Source organism: Cygnus atratus, chromosome 1, assembly GCF_013377495.2.
Source record: "Cygnus atratus isolate AKBS03 ecotype Queensland, Australia chromosome 1, CAtr_DNAZoo_HiC_assembly, whole genome shotgun sequence".
Taxonomy (NCBI): Eukaryota; Metazoa; Chordata; class Aves; order Anseriformes; family Anatidae; genus Cygnus; species Cygnus atratus.
This window is the reverse complement of record NC_066362.1, coordinates 61,098,999-61,120,447: the sequence shown is the minus strand read 5'-3', so window position 1 is coordinate 61,120,447 and position 21,449 is coordinate 61,098,999. Positions and strand designations below refer to the sequence as shown.

Genomic DNA, 21,449 nt, shown 5'->3' with positions numbered 1-21,449 from the left:
AGTTTTCCTACTTTAATTTCAGTTGGCATGTTGCCCTACTTAATCTTACAGCCCGGCCTGAAGTTTTTTTTATAGATATACATAGTTATTAGCTATCTGTGTGCTATATCTCCACTTTCTTCAAGGTGAGGAGAGTTGGAAGGTCACCTCTCAGAGTTGTGTCAAGATTTGATTCAAAACACTAGTAGAAATGTAGAGCTTGTTCTCATTTCTAGTTGAGCTAGATTGCTTATATACTATTCACCAGTTTAATTTTTTTACAGGACAAAAAAAAATTGAGAAACTCTTACTGAGTGTTCTGTAAAGGGTCACAGAAGTAGGTTTTAGCACTTAAGGGTCAAAATGTTTGCATCAGTTTGAGGAGATGAATTGGAACTTGTTTTAATCCCTTTCTTTTATATTTGACATCTAGGTTCCGGCAAGATGCGGAGTGACAGTCCGAGACAGCCTAAAGAAAGCTCTGATGATGCGAGGTCTTATTCCAGAATGCTGTGCTGTTTACAGAATACAAGATGGGTATGGTTTGCATCATGGTTTTTACTCTTAGAATTTCTTCCTGGGGTTACCCAGCTTGGCCAATTCTATCCAGTATTATGGAAGTTGTTTTCAGAGTTTAGAATGATATGATACTTTATGCTAAGACAATTTGTGCCTTGTGGACTAGTCTAAAAAGAATGGCAAACTCCTGTATTGCGCCTGTTCTTGTAGTGATTAAATTGTTTTTCAGAATAGTACGTCCTTATAAGCTGTCAAAACTCTATTCAAATTTCTGGTAACTAAACAAGTATTAAATGGGTTTCTTTAACTTTTTGGTTTTATTTGATCTGTTATATGCAATATTAATTGAATATAGAGTTCCTGTGAAAAAATTTACATTGAGTTTCTGACGCTAAAAAGTTGGTAAATTATCTTACTGCACAAAATTAGCGGTCTCTTTGGAACTTCTATGGAACAGGTAGTTTCACAGACACTTTATTTGATCAGAAAAGTATATATGTCTCCCTGGAATCAAGGAGTTGGCCACTATTGAAGCTGGTTGGGAAAGAAGTGCATTTCTTTCATGCCCTTTGTCCAGGGAAGAAGTGCTGTCCTTGGTGTGTGCTGAGCTTAGTGCCTTGCCTTTGAAGTTTCCTGCAGTTAGAGGCTAGGTAGCAAGCCTCCATAGTGTAGAGATCTACCTGATCTCACATCTTCAGCAGGAGACGTGCAAGGGCTTGTGTGCTGGTGCTAATGAGAGGCTTATTTACACTTCAGAGAGAAGAAGCCAATTGGCTGGGACACTGACATTTCCTGGCTCACAGGAGAGGAGTTGCACGTGGAAGTCTTGGAGAATGTGCCACTCACGACACACAATTTTGTATGTACCATTTTTTATGAAATGCTGAGTAGGGTTAAGTCGACATTGTGCTTTCAAATTCAAATTAATGACTTTGAATAATATTTTGTATCTGTGGGATGTGGTGGGGGTTGCAAAAGACATTTTTAATCACAATAGCTTAGATTAATTATGTGTAATTGTAGTTTAAATAAATGATGTTAAAGGATACTTGATCCCCCTTAAAACTTTCACATTTGGATGGAATATACCCTCTAAAATCTATAAATGTAGTGGTTTTAAATCAGCACTGCATTGCAGAGCTGTAATAATAATCTACTATTTTTGTATTGCTGTATCTATAAAATGTATTCTGGGCCTCCCTGCTGGCTCTGCAGCAGCAATTAACTAATGAACTAACTATTCCCAGAGCGGCACTGACATCATCAGTGATGCTAGTGCACAAATATGTTTTGACCTGATAAGGCACAAAGTACATGGAAGCTGCTAAACAGAATTCATCTACCTTGTTCCAGCTCCACACAGAATCCTGGAAATAACGTTTTGTCATATTGAGAAGAAACACCTTTTTATTTAAATAAGTAAATCAATGAATAAGCAAAAATATTTGCAGGCTGCTTAAGCTGTTTTATTCAAGTTAGTTTGGCTGTGGCTAGTTAGATGAAAGTATAGTAGGCTTAACATTTTTGTGTATCCTTGTAAAATTTTGATTATTACATGTAGTAATGTAAATAGAATATGTATTTTTATGCCAAGTATTGCTAAGTTTGAAAATGAAACTAAAGATTTTTCCCTTATAATGTGGGGATACTATATGTTCACCCTCTTGCAATTTTAAATTATTTTCAATAATGGGCCACAGATAAATGCCAATTTTGTATTTCCAGTCCTGTGAGTGTTGGATAGAAATGTAATTTGGCTCCTGGAAAAATGAGATGAGATAATCTTTCAGCAGTTTTTGTTGTCACAGGTTGCATCCGAACTATGTTCTGAATATTCGTCTCTAGCATAACGTGCTGTTTTGCTTCAGATTTGCTGCTGTTTTTTGCTGCTATTGAAGTACTAATTCAAATAAGTAGTTGAAAGATAATTTTAATGCATGAAGGCTATTTCAAAAAAGACATTTTTTAATGAATCTGTTCAATATATAAAACTGTAGCTCCAGCATCAAAAAAAGTCTTAAGTGTATTTGTGGGAGGTGAAAGCAAATAGCCTTTCTTAGGCTTATGGGAGGACTTTAATTGTGATTATTTTTTTACAACTTAGGTACGAAAAACATTCTTCACGTTAGCATTCTGCGACTTTTGTCGAAAGCTGCTTTTCCAGGGATTCCGATGTCAGACATGTGGCTATAAATTTCACCAGCGCTGTAGTACAGAAGTGCCACTGATGTGTGTTAACTATGACCAACTTGAGTAAGTAATCACAGTTTGTTTTAAAGTTGAGCCTTTTATTAAGCTTACAGCTGGCAGTGATTTCTTATGTTAAATCTTCAGTTCAGGTAGTCAGAGTAGGCGCCTGAAAAAAAATATAAGAGCTCAACTGTTCTTCTGAGACTCCTTAATTCATATTCTGTCTGTGCGGGTTCAGACAACCAGTTCATGTTTTTTTATTTTTTGCTGGACTATGAAATCCTTTATTTGAAGCATGAATAGGGTGGCTGAGCACTTGACTGCATGAGACAGACTTCTCATTGTTCACAGATGTAATTCTTAATCAAAACTGGTTCTTCATTATGTGATGGCTAGGGCCTTGTTTAAATGTTTAGATGTAGATCTCTCTTCAACCTGAAAAAATGTTAAGAGACACTAGTTTAATATGGTCAAACTGCAGTTGGTTTTGAAAATAAATCCACTAACAAATAAGAAACATAAGAGAACATGCCTTAAATATTCATGCGTTCTTGAATTTAACTGTTGATTTGTGTAAGCCTCTGTGGGTTAAGAATCTGTAGTGAGTTTGATCACACAACACAAAGAAGTTTCAGCATAGGCTATTAAGTCTCTTAAGTAGGCTTTTAGATAAGGAATCACTTAATGCTAATTTTTCCTGCAAGAATGAATTTAACTCTTGCTTACATTGGTATTTATAGCAGTTGCCTTGGGCACCTTTAGAGGATGTGCTCAAGGCGTATGGATAACGTACTTTTACCCATTTGTCATTTGATTTTGGCATTACATCAGTGCAAATATTCACATAAGTTCCTGTACTCAATGTATAGGTATTTGTTGTGTATTCTTGAGGGACCAGTTGTTTAAAATTTCAAATAACAGATTAAAGGGTTATTTTCTGCAAAGGTATGTTTAAGGCATGATCTTTTGATCCCTTCTCAAGTAAATAATACTTCTAACAAATCTTACAGGTTAATGTGTTAGCATAGGCTTTATTTTAAAACTTATAAATTAATCAGTGCTGAGTTTGTATGTGTTTTTGTTTTTTTTTTTTAATCTGAGTGTTGTGAAGCTTCTGGGTTTTGCACGAGTTAGGTTGTTTTTGTTTTGTTCTTGCCTCACAGTTTGCTGTTTGTCTCCAAGTTCTTTGAACATCACCCCATACCGCAGGAGGAGGCCTCCTTAGGAGAGACCACCCCAGCATCTGGATCGTACCCTTCAGTGCCCCCCTCAGATTCTGTTGGGTATGACCTTATTCCTGCTGTTTAATAACATATATTTCAGTACTGTATGTTTAGAAACACTCAAAGTACTGCTTTGCAACCCTCCCTACATTTTTGTAATCTAGCTTGTCATGCAAATATATCCACGTGTGCTTAACTTCAAAGAAGTGAATGTTTCCATTCACATGAATGGCATACGTTAATAATGAATCTAAGTTAAGCATGTGCATAAGTGTCTTTAGAACTGGGGCTTTACCTGTTAAACTGATTTCTTCATTATGGTAGTTCAGACCTGGTCTAAACTGGAAAGATTTTATACTTAAAGTCAAAGCAAACCAGTTACAAACTAAAAGAATTTGTGATGAGGTGGTATCAAGCTATGATGTATTTGCGTTGCAGTGACATACTTCTGTTTCAGAGTAAGCCACACAGAACAAGTTGATTCACAGTATAAGATTGGTGTGAATAGATGGCAATTCCAGGTTCATAATACTGCTTTAGGAGCTTTTCTCACACATGACTTTAGTGTCCTCCGGATGAGCTCTGTTCCTCCTATTTAGATCTTGGGATATACCAAGAACAGCTGTTGCCAATCCCTTTTGTAAAATTAGACTTCTTAAAAATTGACCGTGGCCTTCATCCCCTGTATTTCCAACAAAGATTCTGGATCTTTCTCTGTGAAGAGATAATGGACCATGTTTAGATTATGTTCCTGCTAAGAGATCAGACAACCAACACTAGATAGCTGAATAAATCTCCAGGAAAGAATAGTTCAAGGATGTGCGTCAAAGTCAAGTATCCTGATGCAAATTTGTTAAAACACCAATGGCAAAAGCCTTCAGGAAAATGCTCCTAGGACATGTGCATACTGTGTGGAGATGAACTGAATTTGGCAGAGGCTGTCTTGGAATACTGAGCGTTTTGTCCAGACTAAAGAACACAGCAGAAAGCTACACTGGCACCTGTGGACTTTGGAAGAAAAATTCCCTGAACAATCAAGACTATTTATGAAAGATCAAATATGATACCTCCCAGGAAACAGATTGGCAGTGCTGCAGAGGGAACCTCATTTGGTAAGTACAAAGAGACAATATTCTTACTGGCTTTAATTTGTGCAGTTTGAGCCAAGTTTTGGAAGTGTCTCTTCCAGGTAAGGGATATTGCCTTCATATGCTGTAGATGTTAGTGCAGCAGATTGTGGACAAGCCTGCTGCTGTAGCCTGGTGAGCTAAGCAGGCTCTGGTGCCATCATGATAGAGTTGAAACTAAAACCAAGCCAGAATTATTAGTCTGTGAGGAAGCTTGTTCATAACAAATGTGTTAAACACCTGTGAAGGCCAAAAGGCCCTATATCCCTGATCCTAATATGTTTTATATATTTTCCTACTTCTCAGTTGCCTCTGCCCTCACAATCATGACTTGTTACCAGTTCATGAGGACACAACAGGATGAATTATATTAATTGATACACACAGTAGTACTTCAGGCAATCGTAGTTTTGTGAAATGAATACTGAAAGGAAAAACTATGAAGCAAAAGCTGGTTAATGCCTTAAGGTTTATAATGTTATTTTTATACACGTGAATTAAATATACTTGCCTGTTGAGGTTAAAGAGCTTCTTCTAAATGTTGCATCCATAAATAGTTGTGGTTGCAGGAGCTGTAAAACGTTTCTAGCTTTCTACCTTTTTGCTTTTTTCCCTTGCTGTATACTTCATTGTTAAATAAGTGAACAAAAAGGCATGCTGCATGCCTTCAGAGCTCTGTTTATTTTGAAAATGTTTTATGATTATGAGCTGGTGTTAATAAGCAGTATGCATGTTACGAAGTTGTGCAGTCATGTATTTAGACATGGTTTTGTTAAAGGGTATTGCTACAATATGGGGCAGCAGCCCAACTGGAATCAAAAAGTTTGACATTTCAGGTTATTTTGACTGAGAAAAGAGTAAAGGAATGAAGTTATTTAGAGTTGGGCAATGGGATTGAAAATATGAAAAACTAGTGCTTTATTAACACTGTTATTAGTTTAATAACTACTCCTTTAATTTCTCTCTTCTCCTAGCATCTTGCATGGCACAGCCCACAGAGGAAGGGATGTCACTAATTCTTTGGTAAACCTGAGGAAAGAGAAGGCAAACATCCTTCTTCATCTTTAGCCTTGTGAAGGGATGCCAGCTGCAGGCAAAGTGTCCAAAGAAAGGAAGAGTTCGTGTTGCAAGACAAGCTCAAGAGCAAAGGCGTGTATGACATGCTGAGAAATGGTCAGATGAAGTTGCAAAGAGAAAGGGACGGAAAGGAAGAGAACATTGGACATGGTGCAAAAGCTGATAAATGTGCTGAAAAACTTTGTTGCACTTTGCTCACGTGTAACATCCTAAAGCAATCCAGTCCTGTAGCCTTGCGTTCTTTCAACTGTAAGCAAGAGGCAGTTCGTCCAGATGTTCCACCCAAAGGGAAGCGCATGTGGTCTTGACTTGCACATTTCTGAACCCTTTATTAAAATGTGTCCAGCTTTCATATTAGCTCTCAGTCCCAGTTTAGTTCTCTCAGTTTGCACCATCATGTTGTGCAAAAGTAGTCAGCTGTAGTCTGGACTTAACTGGAAAGAATTATTAAAGTGTAGGTCTCCCTACTAGTAGCCATTTGTAATAAACTTGAAGTACATAAACTGTATATAATACATTGTATTCATTTCATTCATTGCACTATTATAAAATTTCTTCTGCATCTGTGCTTGTAAAACATGAGTACCATGTTTCTCTGAACACAGTTCACCGGATCTTACAGATATATGAAAAGGAGAGAGATTAGCTCTTCAGAATATTATGAAGTTTTCTTTTTCTGCTTCCATCTATTCTCTCAGATATTGGGCAAAACTCAGCAAACTCATGAGGCAGATATTATGTCAGGGTGAGCACCCTGGGGACTGGGGGTAGGGGTGGAATAGGGTCAGACTTGAGTAGCACAGAGGCAGATTGGACTTGATAAAAGCTGGAAGCCTCGGCTTTGCTTGAGGTAGGATACTGCTAGCAAGCAATTAGCAACATCTTGGCTTATTAAAAAACAACATTTCATGCTTGATCTTCTACATTTGAGGAAGGAAGAGGGACTGTCTGGTGCACCATTCTTGGAAGCTTGCCAGCCCCTGCCTTAGAGCAGGCTCTAACCTATGATTAAACACCTCTGCTTTCCTTTCTGTCTTCCAAATGTTCACTGATCGTTCTGCCTCAGCTGAAGACATTTAAATGTCTAGAAAAGGTTCTGAATAGCTGATGAAACAAAGATGCATTCTTACAAGATTGCATTTAGTGCTACAACACCATTTTAAATATACTTGTTTTATTGCATAAAATAACGATTAACTTTTTTCCTAAAAATTCTGGCACCAGACTTTTTCCAAGCCACTGCATACAAACGTTAACAGACTTCTTATGATACCCACTTCGGTATGCCATCTTGATGAGCAAAAAAGGCCTGGTATCAGCATCCTTAGACAATTCCTCTTTATTCTGTACAAAAGGTGGGGGAAACCTATTGTTCCCCCAAACTTGATTTGCAAAAACATGGCAGTGGACTGAGACCTGACTGGGAGGAGTAATGACAGCCACAGAGGTCCTCTCAATAGCCCCTCATATATGAAGCTGTCAGAAGTTTTACAAAAGCATTGCAAAGCGCTCATCAGAGCCAAAAGACAAGTATGAATGCATACTATTGTGATAATCCTCATTTACACCTACAAACTGACATGCAGGAAAACATTTACCATGGTATAAAAAATACACTAATCCATATGAAGTTGTGAGTATTGAAGATCTGTCCTATGGTGCTTTTGGGATGACTAGTTGCTAATGCAGCTGAAATAACATTTTATCCCAGATCCTTAACAGTTCTTAGAAATTGTCTTAAAATGGAAGTGTACTGTGCTCCTCAATAACAGTAGTAGTAAAAAAAATAAACCCAATTGTACTGTGGTATATGTGCAAAAAGGAGAAAAAAAAGCTGTTGTAGTCTGACATGCATTTTGGCTTGTGATAGATTCTGATGAGTATGCAGTCTACCAGGTGAACAGGGTGCTGAGCCCTGTGGCTAACTGAGATATACTTTTACTCTTAAGTGGCATATACGCTATAACTGTAATTGTACGAATGTGAATTTTCTGCTTAGGTCTTTGCCTAACTACAGCAAAACAAAAATTCTAACAAAAATCTTGAAGCCCAAACAAACCTCTTTCGAAAAAAAATCTTTCCTGAGTAGACCAGCTCTTAACTCACCAATATGACTTTTCATATATTTGAAGGAAATTGATAACTTATATTTTTTTCGTATTTGTAAAGCATACTAGCCTGTAGTTGTATCATTGCAAGTTCTGAAATACAGGGGGGGTACTGTATATGACACTATAAAGATGTTATACATGAAGTAGTGTGTGGGCACTTTTGAGTTACCATCCATTTTCCAGTGGACCTAGTTTTGCAGAATAGTAAGTCTGTGGACACGTTGGCATTTGCTATGGTTGACAAAGTGTAAAACAACTACACCTATCTGCAGTTCATTTAGTTAACTAACTTAGTTATTGCCTGAGTTAGGTAATTTAGGCTTACTTCTGTCTCCTGACAAAACCTCCTTCTCTTTTCATAAAAGCAGAGGGAACAATGTGCTTATCCCAAATCCACAGCTTAGGGAAATAGCACGTTCTGTTACACCACCAAGAAAGGTTATAATTTATTTTTAAAAAAAATCTGGATTTGACAACTCTATCAGCTTGTTGCCTGGGAAGCTGAGAATCTTTTGGTAAAGGAATGCCCACACTTAGGAGGCTGGAAGAAAGTGTGGTACAACCTCTCTAGTATGTCAGAACATTGACCTTCTCATTTGCAGAAGGTCTCTTCTAGCGAGGAGGTTGTCCACCAACCGCTTACAAAGTCCACAGGAGCAACAGATACTGAGATCCTTGAATTTAAACTTTTCTCCTCTAAGCTGCAGCCTGCCTACATGTATGCCACAGTAAACAGTTCTTGGCAGCCGCTGTGCTCTGGTCCTTTTTTCTTTTTTCTTTTTTTTTTTTTTTGGCAATTTCTTTGCTGGCACTTACTCCTCCAGCATCGCCTGCAGATCTAGTTTTGTAACTTGCCCGGAACAGACAATGTCGCCATCTTCCAAATGATGATAGCTGGTCCTTTTTGCTCCAGTGTCCCTTCTATCTTCCTGGGGCAGATGAAACTTCAGAATACTCTTAAGAATGGGCAAGGATTGCTGTATGCTTTGTGATGACGTGTCTTCTGTGGAGCAGATGCAGATTAAGATACAGTCTTTGCTGCAGACAAGCAGAGGCTGCTGGTAATCTCTCCAGAGCTTGTGATCCCAGTAGGCCACCCTGGCTAGTAAACCCCTTGTGTCTTTCTCTTTGCTTTTCAGGCAAAGTTCACGTTTAGCAAAAATAACCCACCTTGTGGTGAGTGTCCCAAGAACACTCGTAAACAAAATCCTGAATGTACAGCTAGAAAAAGTGAATAACTGCTTATGAGATCTCTATCTCTGGATTCTTTGGTGTCTAAAACCCAGAGATCCTCCCAGTAAGTTTAGCAAAAAAAGAGTTCTTTATCAAGCCGTAGGTTGTGATTTTTTTTCCTAGAGATCTGAACTGCCCCCACAATTCCATGAGTAGAAAGATCTATTCACGTTGTTTTTAAAACATATGACATAGCACGTTATCTGTGCTAGCAACATGAAAGGCTTGATGACCCATGACCAGAAATACAGAAGTATTTGCAAATTCCCTTAGTAGATGACTCAAAAGAGGATATAATTGAAACAATATTTCTGCAGTTGGGTTTTCTCTCCCTCGGCTTACTCACAATCACAGAAACTCTAATCGCTTCTGTTCAAGTTGTGTGGCAGAGCTTAAATGCTCTCTCATGGTCGTCCCTGATGCAATGATCTGGTGCTTGTTGTTACACATTTCCCTTGATTTCATTATTTCAAGGAACTCTCAGGAAGTTTGAGCAGGAGTTAGCTGTCCCAACAATGGCAGTACTAGCCTGATTTTTATTTATTTATTTATTACTTTTCTGAAGTCTTTGTATGCACCATCAGACACACTTGCCTTGACATTAAAATTCAGTATCTTGGAATGTCAACCGCATCCTGTGCATGCATCTGCAGTGCCCCATCTCCTGATGTGTGTTCTAGTTGCATAATTTTCTTACAAAATGTTCAAGAGTTCTAAACTTCCTCATCTGCAATAGAAATGATTTTAACTAGCTGTGCTTCTGAGCATCTTCAGAAATGCTGAGCTATTGAAGACACTTTGTTGCTTCCCATTGTCTTCCCAATATTCATATTCTGTCATATGACAATAGGTAATCACATTTTTAAATGATTTTTTTAAAAAAAAACTACCTATTCTTCCTTCTCCACCCCCCGTCCTTCCTGTTCCCTAGACATAATCTAGGTATTTTATTGTAAGACTTACTATGCTGTTATTGGAATTTATTGGCAAGTGCCATGTTTGCCCATTCTTGATTATGAGACTTGGCCAGGAGGGAAAAGACAACGGATACTTAGGGTACTGGTAGCACTGAGTTCTGGGATCCATTCCAAACTGTATTAAGAACTGTAACGGCAGGTAGGGTAACAGTCTCCTTTAAAGCAGACCCATTTCCGAATAAACGTCAGAGATGCTGTTGAAAGCTCACATGTATCCAAAAGATCTTTGGAGAGACCAAGGAGCATTTACTTACAGGAGACAGCACCAGGACCTGTTGCTGCTGTGGGCTGTTGTATGATTTATTTCTGAAGCTTCTCCCTGTGGACATTGCCTTTGTGGGCATGGTAACTCATGAGTAATTTAATAGCTGGAGGACTATCCTCTTCTGCTAGGAGTTGTGTTTTCTGTAAGTTCTAAAACCTTGTTGTCAGCTACCGAGTGTATTTTAAGAATATCATTTTCTTACACTTTTAAACTTTATTAAACATAAAAAGATGTTTTGTTTTGTTTTGTTTTTTAACTCAGAATGCAACAAGTATTTCTCATTGAACTTCTTATATCCATTAAATTGAATCATTAGACTTAACAGTGATTGACCTTGACTTGAGTGAGAGAGAAATGCCTGTTCATTGTACTTTACCAAAATAGCGGGATAACCAAATAAGAGACATCTGCCTTCTAACAAAAAACCCAAGTGTGTAATGTTTTGTTTTTTAAAAATTTGATTCATGATACTGTAAATTAAAGATTTTTATCTACGTTGACTGGCAGCAATTGTATTTCTTCAGAAAACTTGTCTGTATATTCTGAACACTTATCTTTAAAGTCAGATCTGTTGCATTGCCTTACTGTAGCAGAGTAACTAATGTTTGAAATGTTGCCCTATTCACAGTTACTTCCTAAAAGGTGGGGTAAAAAGTTGATATATTTATTTTTAATATCAATAATTCGTATTACATTGGCCATAGTATTACTTATGGTGGGTGACTGCTATTTAATTTTCAGTCTTTCTTCACTGCACAATAATTCCATCCATACAATTTTTTGTGACATTTTTGACCGTTATGTTGATGTGAGGTGTTAAGCATTTTTTAGGTCTTAATAGGTGGCCATTAAAAAGAGCGTACTGCATTAATTCTGAAGTTAAGAAACTGCACAACACGTCAGTATCTTCAGTGCATGTTGAGCTACGTGAATTGTTTCAGATCAGAATTTAGTATTACTAGTTATATATGGCATGCTAGGGTTTGTTTTGTGTGATTTTTTTTAAACTCAGAAAACTTCATTGCCACGTAATTAGGTAGTTTCTGCAGCAGAGAGTTGTTGCAATTGATCCTAGGGGAGTAGAGATCATTCATTATAAATTGTTTTTATGCAGGCCTTTAGACCAGCTGGTTTTTATATATGTATTATTATAGTTGAAAAGGATTTACCACACCCACTATGCAGTATTTGAAGCCATTTGTAGACCTAAATCCTCTTTTTCCTTGACTTTGTTTCTCAGACCATCAATTCTCCCTAGTCCTTCTCCTTCAAAATCCATTCCAATCCCACAGCCCTTCCGACCAGCAGATGAAGACCATCGGAATCAGTTTGGGCAACGCGACCGATCCTCTTCAGCTCCCAATGTTCACATCAATACAATCGAGCCAGTCAATATTGATGTAAGTATTAATAACATTTCAATCAAAAACAGCAGATTTGATGTTTCCTTTATGAATATCAGGGTGTTAAATTTATACACGAGGACTATAGTTCTAATCTAATCCTTGGTCATCTGTCAGAATCTTCATAATTCCCAAGAAAGAAGTTTTTGCTATTGTGAGCTGTATAAATACAGATAACCCGTTCTCGACAAGCAGAAGCTGCCTTTTGACAGTTCAAAGTATTTTACCACAAACCACTACTCTTTTTTTTATTAGTCGTAAGGCTTATACTGCTAGCTGTACCACACCATTAAGAGTATAAAAGCCAGCAACCACTCTTGCAAACTATTATATGAATTAAGCGTATTTATTTATGTGCAGGATAGTTTTGGTTTTTTTGTGTGTGTGTTTTTGTTTGGTTTGGTTTGGTTTTTCTACTGTTTGCAATTAAGTGCCCTTCCTGGTATTGAATGAAATTAAATTATTGCAGTTATCTGAGTACAGATTTACTGAGTGTTGCTTAGGATTTCAGGATCCCAGTATATACCCCTATATTCTGGGCTCCTGTATTCTAAGTATTCTCTTGGAGTGTTAAGAAACTGCTACACTTAACTTGTTTTCTATTTTTTTGAAAATTTTGGATGCTGAATTGTAATAATAATAATAGTTGATATTAAGAGTAAGACTAGCTAGGTTCTTTCAAAATGTTGGTCACAACATTTCTAATATTGCTAATGTATACAGCTCGTATTTTACCAGTCCAGTCTTTAGAAATTCATTATTTGTCAGGTGATCAGTCTTGAAGTCTGCCTGGGCGTCAAGGCACAAAATCTGTTTTGCATGTGAGCTGAGCAAAAAATTGAATGTTAACTGAGTTTTAAGAAAGTGGCTTAAAATTGCTACGTGACATATGGCAGTGGTGCAGCTGAGAGGCAGGACCGATGTCTTCAGCAGCAGTGCAAATGTATAAAAGAATAAACTAATTGTGTAACCACTAAAAAAAATGGTTTGATGGTGCAAATGAACTTATGGAGGGAAGCTACTAAAATTTTCTTGTGTTAAGAAAATCATTAGTGTAGGTTCCTTATCGTTTGGATACGCCATAAAAGGTACTCTCAGTTAACAGTGGATTACAAGTGAAGGAAATCTTTCACAGTTGGTCATTTCTGCAAAGAGCGGAGTGCATCTGGGTATGCAAACGAGGTGCCTTGTAACGAGACAAGAACTAAGCAGAACTCATTTGACTGACTTACCTCAGTACAGGAAATTGGTGTCCCAGCTTCTGATAAGACAGTTCAAACAATTTGTGTCGCAAACACTGTAACCAGAATGCTTGGTTCAATATTTCTATGTGCATTTTGGATAACTGCATGTTTAAATCAATATTTTCATGTCAGCATCTATTTTCGGGGCTGTGCATTTCAGTTTACTACTGGGAGATGCTTTTTTAAAGTAAATCATTTTTAAAAGTTTAATGGTTGTTATAAATAGTTCTTCAGAGTCACTCCTGTTAGTAAGCCAGGATAGGAAACAAATTCTATTTCATGGCCAGCATATAAAGTCAAGGATTCTCAGTTTGATCACTCTCAATTGATTCCGGAATATAAATGTGATAATACTTAAATACGATTTTTTTTTTTAATTTATAGGACTTGATTAGAGACCAGGGTGTACGAGGAGAGGGAGGTAAGTAATGTTTAAACTAGCTAGGGTGCTATATTACACAATTGCTGTCCTTTCCCTTTGTTCTACTTCCTTCTATGAAACACAGGCACAAATGAGAATATGACTAGAATAAAAAATGAATTTGCATTTGCTTGTCCATGAACTTAGTATTTGTCTGACAAAGGTTCGAGTCATTTGCCAGTCATTCTGGGAGTGGGGGAGACGGAAGGAGAAAAAGTTTTGAAGTGCTACCTAGTTTTTTAGCTTTAAAATTATCTTGCACTCTCATTTTCACATACACATACACATACCCACACACACAGACACACACACACACGATAATTCACTCACATGGCTGCACACAGATACGCTACAACTTCCAAACCCTCTCTCAAAGATTTTTATACCTGTTGTTAACCTTTCCACCCATGGAAACAACAGTCTTTGAAGACCATCAGCACGGTAGATGGACTTTCCATACAAACTGCTGCATCCTAAAGCAGCATGAAGTGCTCCGGTTCTTCTCCCCCTCTACCCCTGCTGAAGATGCTGCTTTGCTGTACTGCATGCCTGTGCTAATCTCGGAACCAAGTTGTTAGGACCTTAAGTTAAAGCCAGGTCTCTGTTTCCTTTAGTAACACCCAGCTGCAATTGACAATTAGGCCAGAAAATAGATTTATTTTTCTTGACATGTTACACATGGGCCTGTTAAGTCACTTCTCTCACTGGCTGTCAAGGTCCTGAGAGGGCTTCGTATATGCCATATTTATTCCTATGAATATAATCCTAATATAGAAATAATAATGAAATAATAATAGGGAGAAATATGAAATAATAATATGGCTTTAATAATAATCTGGAGTTAGAAAAAACTGTCATATTATTATTAACACAGCCATCTACTATTAACTGTAACTTGTTTAAGCCATAAGAAAATTCTGAATTATCTCAGTGCACTCCATCCTGATCCCCAAGGTTTTGTACCGTGGACTATCACCAATTTTGTTTCTCCCATCCAAACGTGTTCCTTTTTAGGATGGTACCTACCTCCTGCTTTGTATTTGAGGGAACTGCTTTTTCTTATGCCAGCAATAGAACACTTTTTAAAATTAAATTTCCTTTTGCCTGCAAGCATACTAATTTAAAGTTTCCAGTTTTGGCTATTTTTGTATGTCTTGATAGGTGTGGCTTTCCACAGTTTTGCCCATTTTGTCCAGCATTTAAATGTTGTGCTATCATGTCGGTTTTAACTTTTGAGCATGAACCGTCTGCTTGGCATCTGAAAACAATTGGCCATTCCCATTCCTGAAACAGAGTTTTTAGTAATTGACCTTTTTGTCCTTCAAAGTACAGAAGCGATCTATGAATAGGAGTCAAAGCATCCTAGTTATTTCCCATGACTTCTTTCATTTCTTCTGTGTGTCTGTCTTTCTGTCTCTGCCTGCCCGTCTCTTTCTCTCTAACAGCCCCTTTGAACCAGCTGATGCGCTGTCTTCGGAAATACCAATCCCGGACTCCCAGTCCCCTCCTTCATTCTGTCCCCAGTGAAATAGTGTTTGATTTTGAGCCTGGCCCAGTGTTCAGAGGTAGTTGGGCTCTTCTTTCTTGTTTTCACCCAAACAAAATAAGTAAAACCACAGATGCTGTTTGTGCCTCACCCTCACACCGTGTGTATGTAAGTGTGTGAGTTTATCAAAACACCTCTGTTTTTTGCTTGGCCTGGCTGGAATGCTTTGAATGTGCTTTCCACACATACTCACTTTCACCTTTACACGCTTGGAAATTACTATAAATAATGTCTGACTTAAATCTTCTAAAGCAAGGAATTTCATAGTTGAGGTTTTTATATGGACCTTGACATATTTTTTCGAAACAGAGGTCTTTGGATTGCATTAAAGTTTCAAAGACAACGTGATGTCCTTAACTTAGAATTTCCTTGACAGTTCAGTTTAAGTCAGTTCAGTGCTTTAGCAGTTTCTATGTTTAATAATCTTTATTTTGAAACATAATCTAGGAAATCAAATGTGAATTACAAACATTTCCATTGATATCTTGCCAGGTCTCAAGCTTTTCAAGCATGGCAACTTTCAACCAATATTTTGAGACATTTTGAGAATGTTTTATTGATACCACTTTGGGGCCCTGGATCGTTTAGGCTATGTAATTTTTATTTGGTAAATTTCCAATGGAACAGCATTTGTTTGTGTCCTGAACTGCATAAAATAATAGTCTTCCATTCTCAAGTCATTGACTCTGGGGTAATTCAGGCCTAAAGCTGTCAATGGATCTGTTGTATTGCACAAAATCCCCCCAAAAAACAAGGGATTTCATATGCTGGAGAAACCAACTATTAAGTAATAGCATGAAATATAAATATTTTGTCTATATGTATAAATGTAGATATGTGTAGTTAAGTGCATGTAGTGTGGTTTTCAAATGCTACCATCTTGGCTGTTTCAAAGACTTTTGTTGCAGAATATATCAGGAGGAGTTCACCATATGAACTGACTTGTAAAATGGTTCCAGAAATCTTTGTAAGACAGATGTAAGAAGACAAGCAAACTGACTGCAGAATTGAATATGTTAAATATAGCTTCAGAGTCCAAGCTAATAACTTAAGTCCAATGTTATCTGAAGTATTTCACAGTATTTCCAATAACTTAGAAAATAAGCTCTCTGGTATTATTACGAACAGATTAACTATCATGTTCCACCATGTGCTGTAGCTATTTCCACAGAAGGGTGGATATTGTGTTAGTGTTTCTATATCTTGGTATTAAAATTTAAGTGGGAGACTCCAGTTAACTTCTAAAGAAAACAGAATATGTTTTCTTTAACATCTTAAAGTACAGCTTTGATTTTAAAGAGAAAATCTCTAAGCCAGTAAAATTTTGGAAAATAGCTCATGTTCTAGAAGCATCATAGATTTAATTTGACATATGTTTGATTTCAGACAAGTAATGTACTAAAGATTAACAGTATAGTAACCATAAAGTAAATATGAGCAGAGAATATGAACAAAAACCCATCCTTTAGGTCACTGTTTTCCAACTGCTTGTAAATGTAGTTAGGATGCCCAATTAAGCATTATTGTTGCTTTACCACGTGGGACAGAGTTCATGGATGCTGTATCCCATTTTTGCTATGTTGGCATGCCATTACTGTGCTCTTCCACTTTTAAACGTGTGGATTTGAGCTCAATGAGAGAAAGGAGTGATGGATACATACAGTCTGATAAATTAGCACACAGAGTGGCTGAACTCAAGCACCAGTTACAAAAGTTACAAAGTGGATTTTGAATTCAAGTTGGCATTAGGAGACTCTTTTGGTAAGAAAGGGGCTTCTGAAGGAACATGAGGAGGAGTATTGTCCTCCACCACTGATGTAAGAGAAAGCCCTGGAATGTTGGAGGTCCGGTACAATGACATGCATTGTTTAGCAGAGCAGCATGAACTTAATTAACAGTTGACCCTATTTTATGTCCTTTGCATTGGGAGAGTCAGCATAACCTTGTTACTAATAATTATGGTGTATTTTATAAAGCAGTGTCTAGTTAAAGTGTTCTATTTGTAAAGAGCCATTGGGGCTCTGAAACACAGCTCCGTTAGTGACATTTTCCTACATAGCTTTGTTTAGACAGCATATGTGCTAGAGATGTACAGTTCTAGTTTGTACTTAATAGAATATGTTTCAAATAGCTAAGTAAAGTATTTGTTCCTTTGAAATCCTTTCTACAGTCTTATATTTACTTTTAAATAAGAGCTCCCTACTAAGAGAGAGCTTTAAAACAGCCAAATGGTTTTGAGGTGGCACTTGGAGACTCTGCTAGAAAACATTTCAATTTTTTGCATTTAGTCTATTTCGATTCCAAAGTACAGCGTCTCAGTTGTTTATTGGGTCCCTAAAAGGCTAGCTACAAGAAATCTGAGAGGCATCTGCTGCTAACTAAAATGCTACTACTTTTCTTGTCAAAGAAACTGGTGGAATTCAAAGCAAACATACATATTTTTTCTATATAAAGAGACATTGTCCCTCTAATTCATGACGAAGAGACTGAGGACTATCAGGGATACAGGGATGTTTGACTTGTCTCTTCCTGTTACCTAAGACTTGAGCACTAATCTAGTATTAGTACAATATTTCCAAAGAACATATTTGTTCCCTCTTAACATTTACATTGATGTTTGGAGATACTGCATCTTAAAAAACATCCTCGCACCTAGTATCTACATTCTTGTAAGCTGGCTTCTTAAAGATAAAAATGATCCTGTTTCTGAAATTTAGGTTCAACTGCAGGTTTGTCTGCAACACCTCCTGCCTCTTTGCCTGGGTCACTCACTAATGTGAAAGCGTTACAGAAATCACCAGGTCCCCAACGAGAAAGGAAATCATCCTCATCCTCAGAAGACAGAAATAGAATGGTAAGAGAAAAATCAGCTATTTTCACTCATAGTATGGTATATTTGTAGTATAAGAATATTACGTATCCATGTTCTTCTCACTTTTCTGTCATCACAGTTATCTGAATTATTTTGAAGGTATTATAATTATTGAGGACTTTAAGCCAATAGACAATGGAATATTGAAATCATGGGACTGATATATAAATCATTTAAATCATTGACTGTATTCGCTTTTCCTCCATTGCACCCAGAAGTCTTGGCATGCTTTATGTTATAATGCCAGTTTCCATTCAAAGAACAGCTTAATTTTCGCCACCATGTTTCATGAACAGTGAAAGTTCTTTAATGAATCTCAAATATAACAGTACATAAAATTACTGAATTTATTTAATTCACAATTTAACCTTACAACTGAGTAAGAATTGTAAAATAAATGAGACTTTCCTTTTAGTAAAAAAAAAAAAAAAAAAAGCTCAATTTTCACTGATTTTAACATTGCCCAAAATCTGTGGCAAATATTTCATGTCAGGAAATTATTTAGTATACCCGTATGCTGAGAGTTTGTATATACCTAGCTTGAAAAGTCAAATGCAGTATATGGGGAAAAAATATTTTAGAATCTTAATTATATTATAATCTGATATCAAATCTTTAACAAAGGACCTATTTTCACAGGCATTAATGCACTTACTTTCTTTTTTATTATTTGTGCATTTATGTAAAGAAAACCCTTGGTCGACGGGATTCAAGTGATGATTGGGAGATACCAGATGGACAGATCACAGTTGGACAAAGGATAGGATCTGGATCATTTGGAACAGTCTACAAAGGAAAGTGGCATGGTATGTGGCCATCACAGCAAACAGTTATTCTTAAGCAAATGACATTGCCTGCTGGGGGCCATCCAGCTGGAAAGCAGCTTTACAGGAAAAGGTCTGGGGGTCCTGCTGGATACCAAGTTGAACATGAGCCAGCAGTGTGGCCTTGTCACAAAGAAGGCTAATGGTATCCTGGGCTGCTTCAGGTGAAGCATTGCTAGCAGGCTGAGGGAGGTGATCCTTCCCCTCTACCTCATCACTGGTGAGGCTACACCTGGAGTGTTGGGTCAGAGTCTGAACTCCCCAGTACAAGAAAGACATGGAGATACTGGAGAGACCCCAGCAAAGCGCCACAAAGTTGATTAAAGAACTGGAGCATCTCTGCTGTAAGGAAAAGCTGAGAGAGCCGGGATGATGCAGCCTGGAGAAGAGAAGGCTCAGAGGGAGATCTTGTCTCTCTCTATATAGAAATACTTGAAGGGAGGGTGGAAAGATGATGGAGCATGATGAGGTAATGGCTGCAAAGTGAAACACAGGAGGCTCTGTCTGATAATCAGGAAGCACTTCTTTACAGTGAGGGTGACCAAGCACTGGAACAGGCTGCCCAGAGAGGTTGTGGAGTCTCCCTCCTTGGAGATGCTCAAAAGCTGTCTGGACATGGCCCTGGGTGAAAGGCTCTAGGTGGCCCTGCTTAAGCAACAGCGTTCAACAACATTGCCTCCAGAGGTCCCTTCCAACCTTTCTGTGACCTGTGAATACTTTTTAAATTTCAAAAGTAATGTGTTAAGTAAGTAATATTAGAACTTCAAACAGCTTAGAAACTTGACTCTTGTATGTTCTTCTCAATTAAGTAATTATTAGGGTAAAGATGAAACGTAGTGACTAGAAAGATTGAAATATCCAAGTATTTTTACAGAATATTTACTACTTCTAATATTTTAGTGATTTATTTCACCAAGCTAGAAAATAGATAATATTTCCGATTTTCTGTACAGCATTTTCTTAATTGTGGAATCTATGTCAATGGTACTTAATAAAAATACTTGTTTTAAAGGTGATGTGGCAGTGAAAATGTTGAATGTTACAGCACCCACACCTCAACAGTTACAGGCTTTCAAAAATGAAGTAGGAGTGCTCAGGTAAGAATACTTTTAATGGCATAAAATCATTTGTGTAGATTTATGCTTCTGTAATCCTTGAATTTCATATTTCTATTAGACTGCATTGGTCATATTCCTTCATGATGATAATTGGGGTAGAAAGTATAACTTCCCATTTAAAACATTTCTTTGTGTCCACTGCTAATTTGTCCTTCCCTCATATATACATACATTCTGTTTGGGTATAGATATACTCAATAACATATGTAGACTGATGTTGTTGAGTATATCTATATCCAAACACTCAAAACGGACTGTTTTTTGCTGTTGTAGTACCCATAGGACAGTCAAGCCTATAGGTGAACTGTGGGACCTTTACTCTCATCCACGTTCTGAGATTGAAGGAGAGTGTAACTAATTGCTGTTTTTCAGCTACAATACTGACCAAGTTTTCAATTGTTCAGTAGTTCCTATTCAGTAGCACTGACTCCTCAAAAAAAAAAATTAATGTTTTTTTCGTAGTCATTTCTTGATTTTCTTTTCTCCTGTCTGCTGCTTGTATTTTCTCAAATAAAGTATTTGTCTTTGGTTCAGTTCTTACTAGAGGATCTATCAATGTGATACCATACAACATTTCTGGTGGAATACCACTAGCATCCAATTACAATCTTAAGCATAATTCTGTTTTATGAAACAAAATAGAAGCTTCTTGGCTCTGGAAAATTGATGTGTTGAGCTGGATGCCTGTGCTGGAGGAAGGTCCCCAGTAAAGTGCATGGTGAAACTCCGAAGTCCATAGCTGTGGAAGTAGAGGCCTTGTGGCACATCTGTTCAGGAGAACTTAGTGGAACCCAAAGCCTAGCATCAAAAATCTTGTAGTTCATACCTAGTCCAGATTTCTTGTGGCAGTCCCATAGCTGGAGTCTAGCCATTCTCTGTTGATCCTTTTGGCACTTACAGTAAGTGGTCAGTTGTCCTATCCTTTGACCCAGAGAGGCCAGATATACCCATCATGGTGCCTTTCCCATTATGTTTCATCAGTACTTTCTTGAGGTAGGATTTGCAAGAAAATGTGGATTTTTGTTTACTCAGCAGTTACTTGCAGTATCACATGACAAATCCTAAAACCTGAAAAAGGCACAGTCACATCGTCCAGAACTGTCCTAGCCTGCATTGCTGAGAGGACAAACAGGTTCACAGTCAAGGCTCTCATGTTAGTTATTTAATTTAAGAAAACATAAAGAGCTATCAACAGCACAGAATACAGATTTAAGAAGTTACCACAGGTTTTAAGCTTGGTCTGTTAGGTTTCATCAAGCAGTGAGTAGGCTGCCTTCAATACTGAGCTGTGTAGAAGGAAGATTGCCTTTCTTTTTCTTC

At 37.5% G+C, this 21,449-nt stretch overlaps 1 protein-coding gene across 1 annotated transcript in view; it reads left to right on the top strand.

The window, feature by feature from the left end:
* BRAF (B-Raf proto-oncogene, serine/threonine kinase) overlaps nt 1-21,449 on the top strand; it is an 83,947-nt gene that overhangs the window by 41,351 nt on the left and 21,147 nt on the right. Inside the window, exons 4-12 of the mRNA XM_035568555.2 lie at nt 413-516; nt 1,255-1,357; nt 2,603-2,751; nt 3,852-3,971; nt 11,942-12,101; nt 13,733-13,769; nt 18,033-18,169; nt 18,876-18,993; nt 20,024-20,108. Of these exons, the coding sequence (XP_035424448.1) occupies nt 413-516; nt 1,255-1,357; nt 2,603-2,751; nt 3,852-3,971; nt 11,942-12,101; nt 13,733-13,769; nt 18,033-18,169; nt 18,876-18,993; nt 20,024-20,108 (1,013 nt within the window). The remainder of the gene's footprint in view (nt 1-412; nt 517-1,254; nt 1,358-2,602; nt 2,752-3,851; nt 3,972-11,941; nt 12,102-13,732; nt 13,770-18,032; nt 18,170-18,875; nt 18,994-20,023; nt 20,109-21,449) is intronic.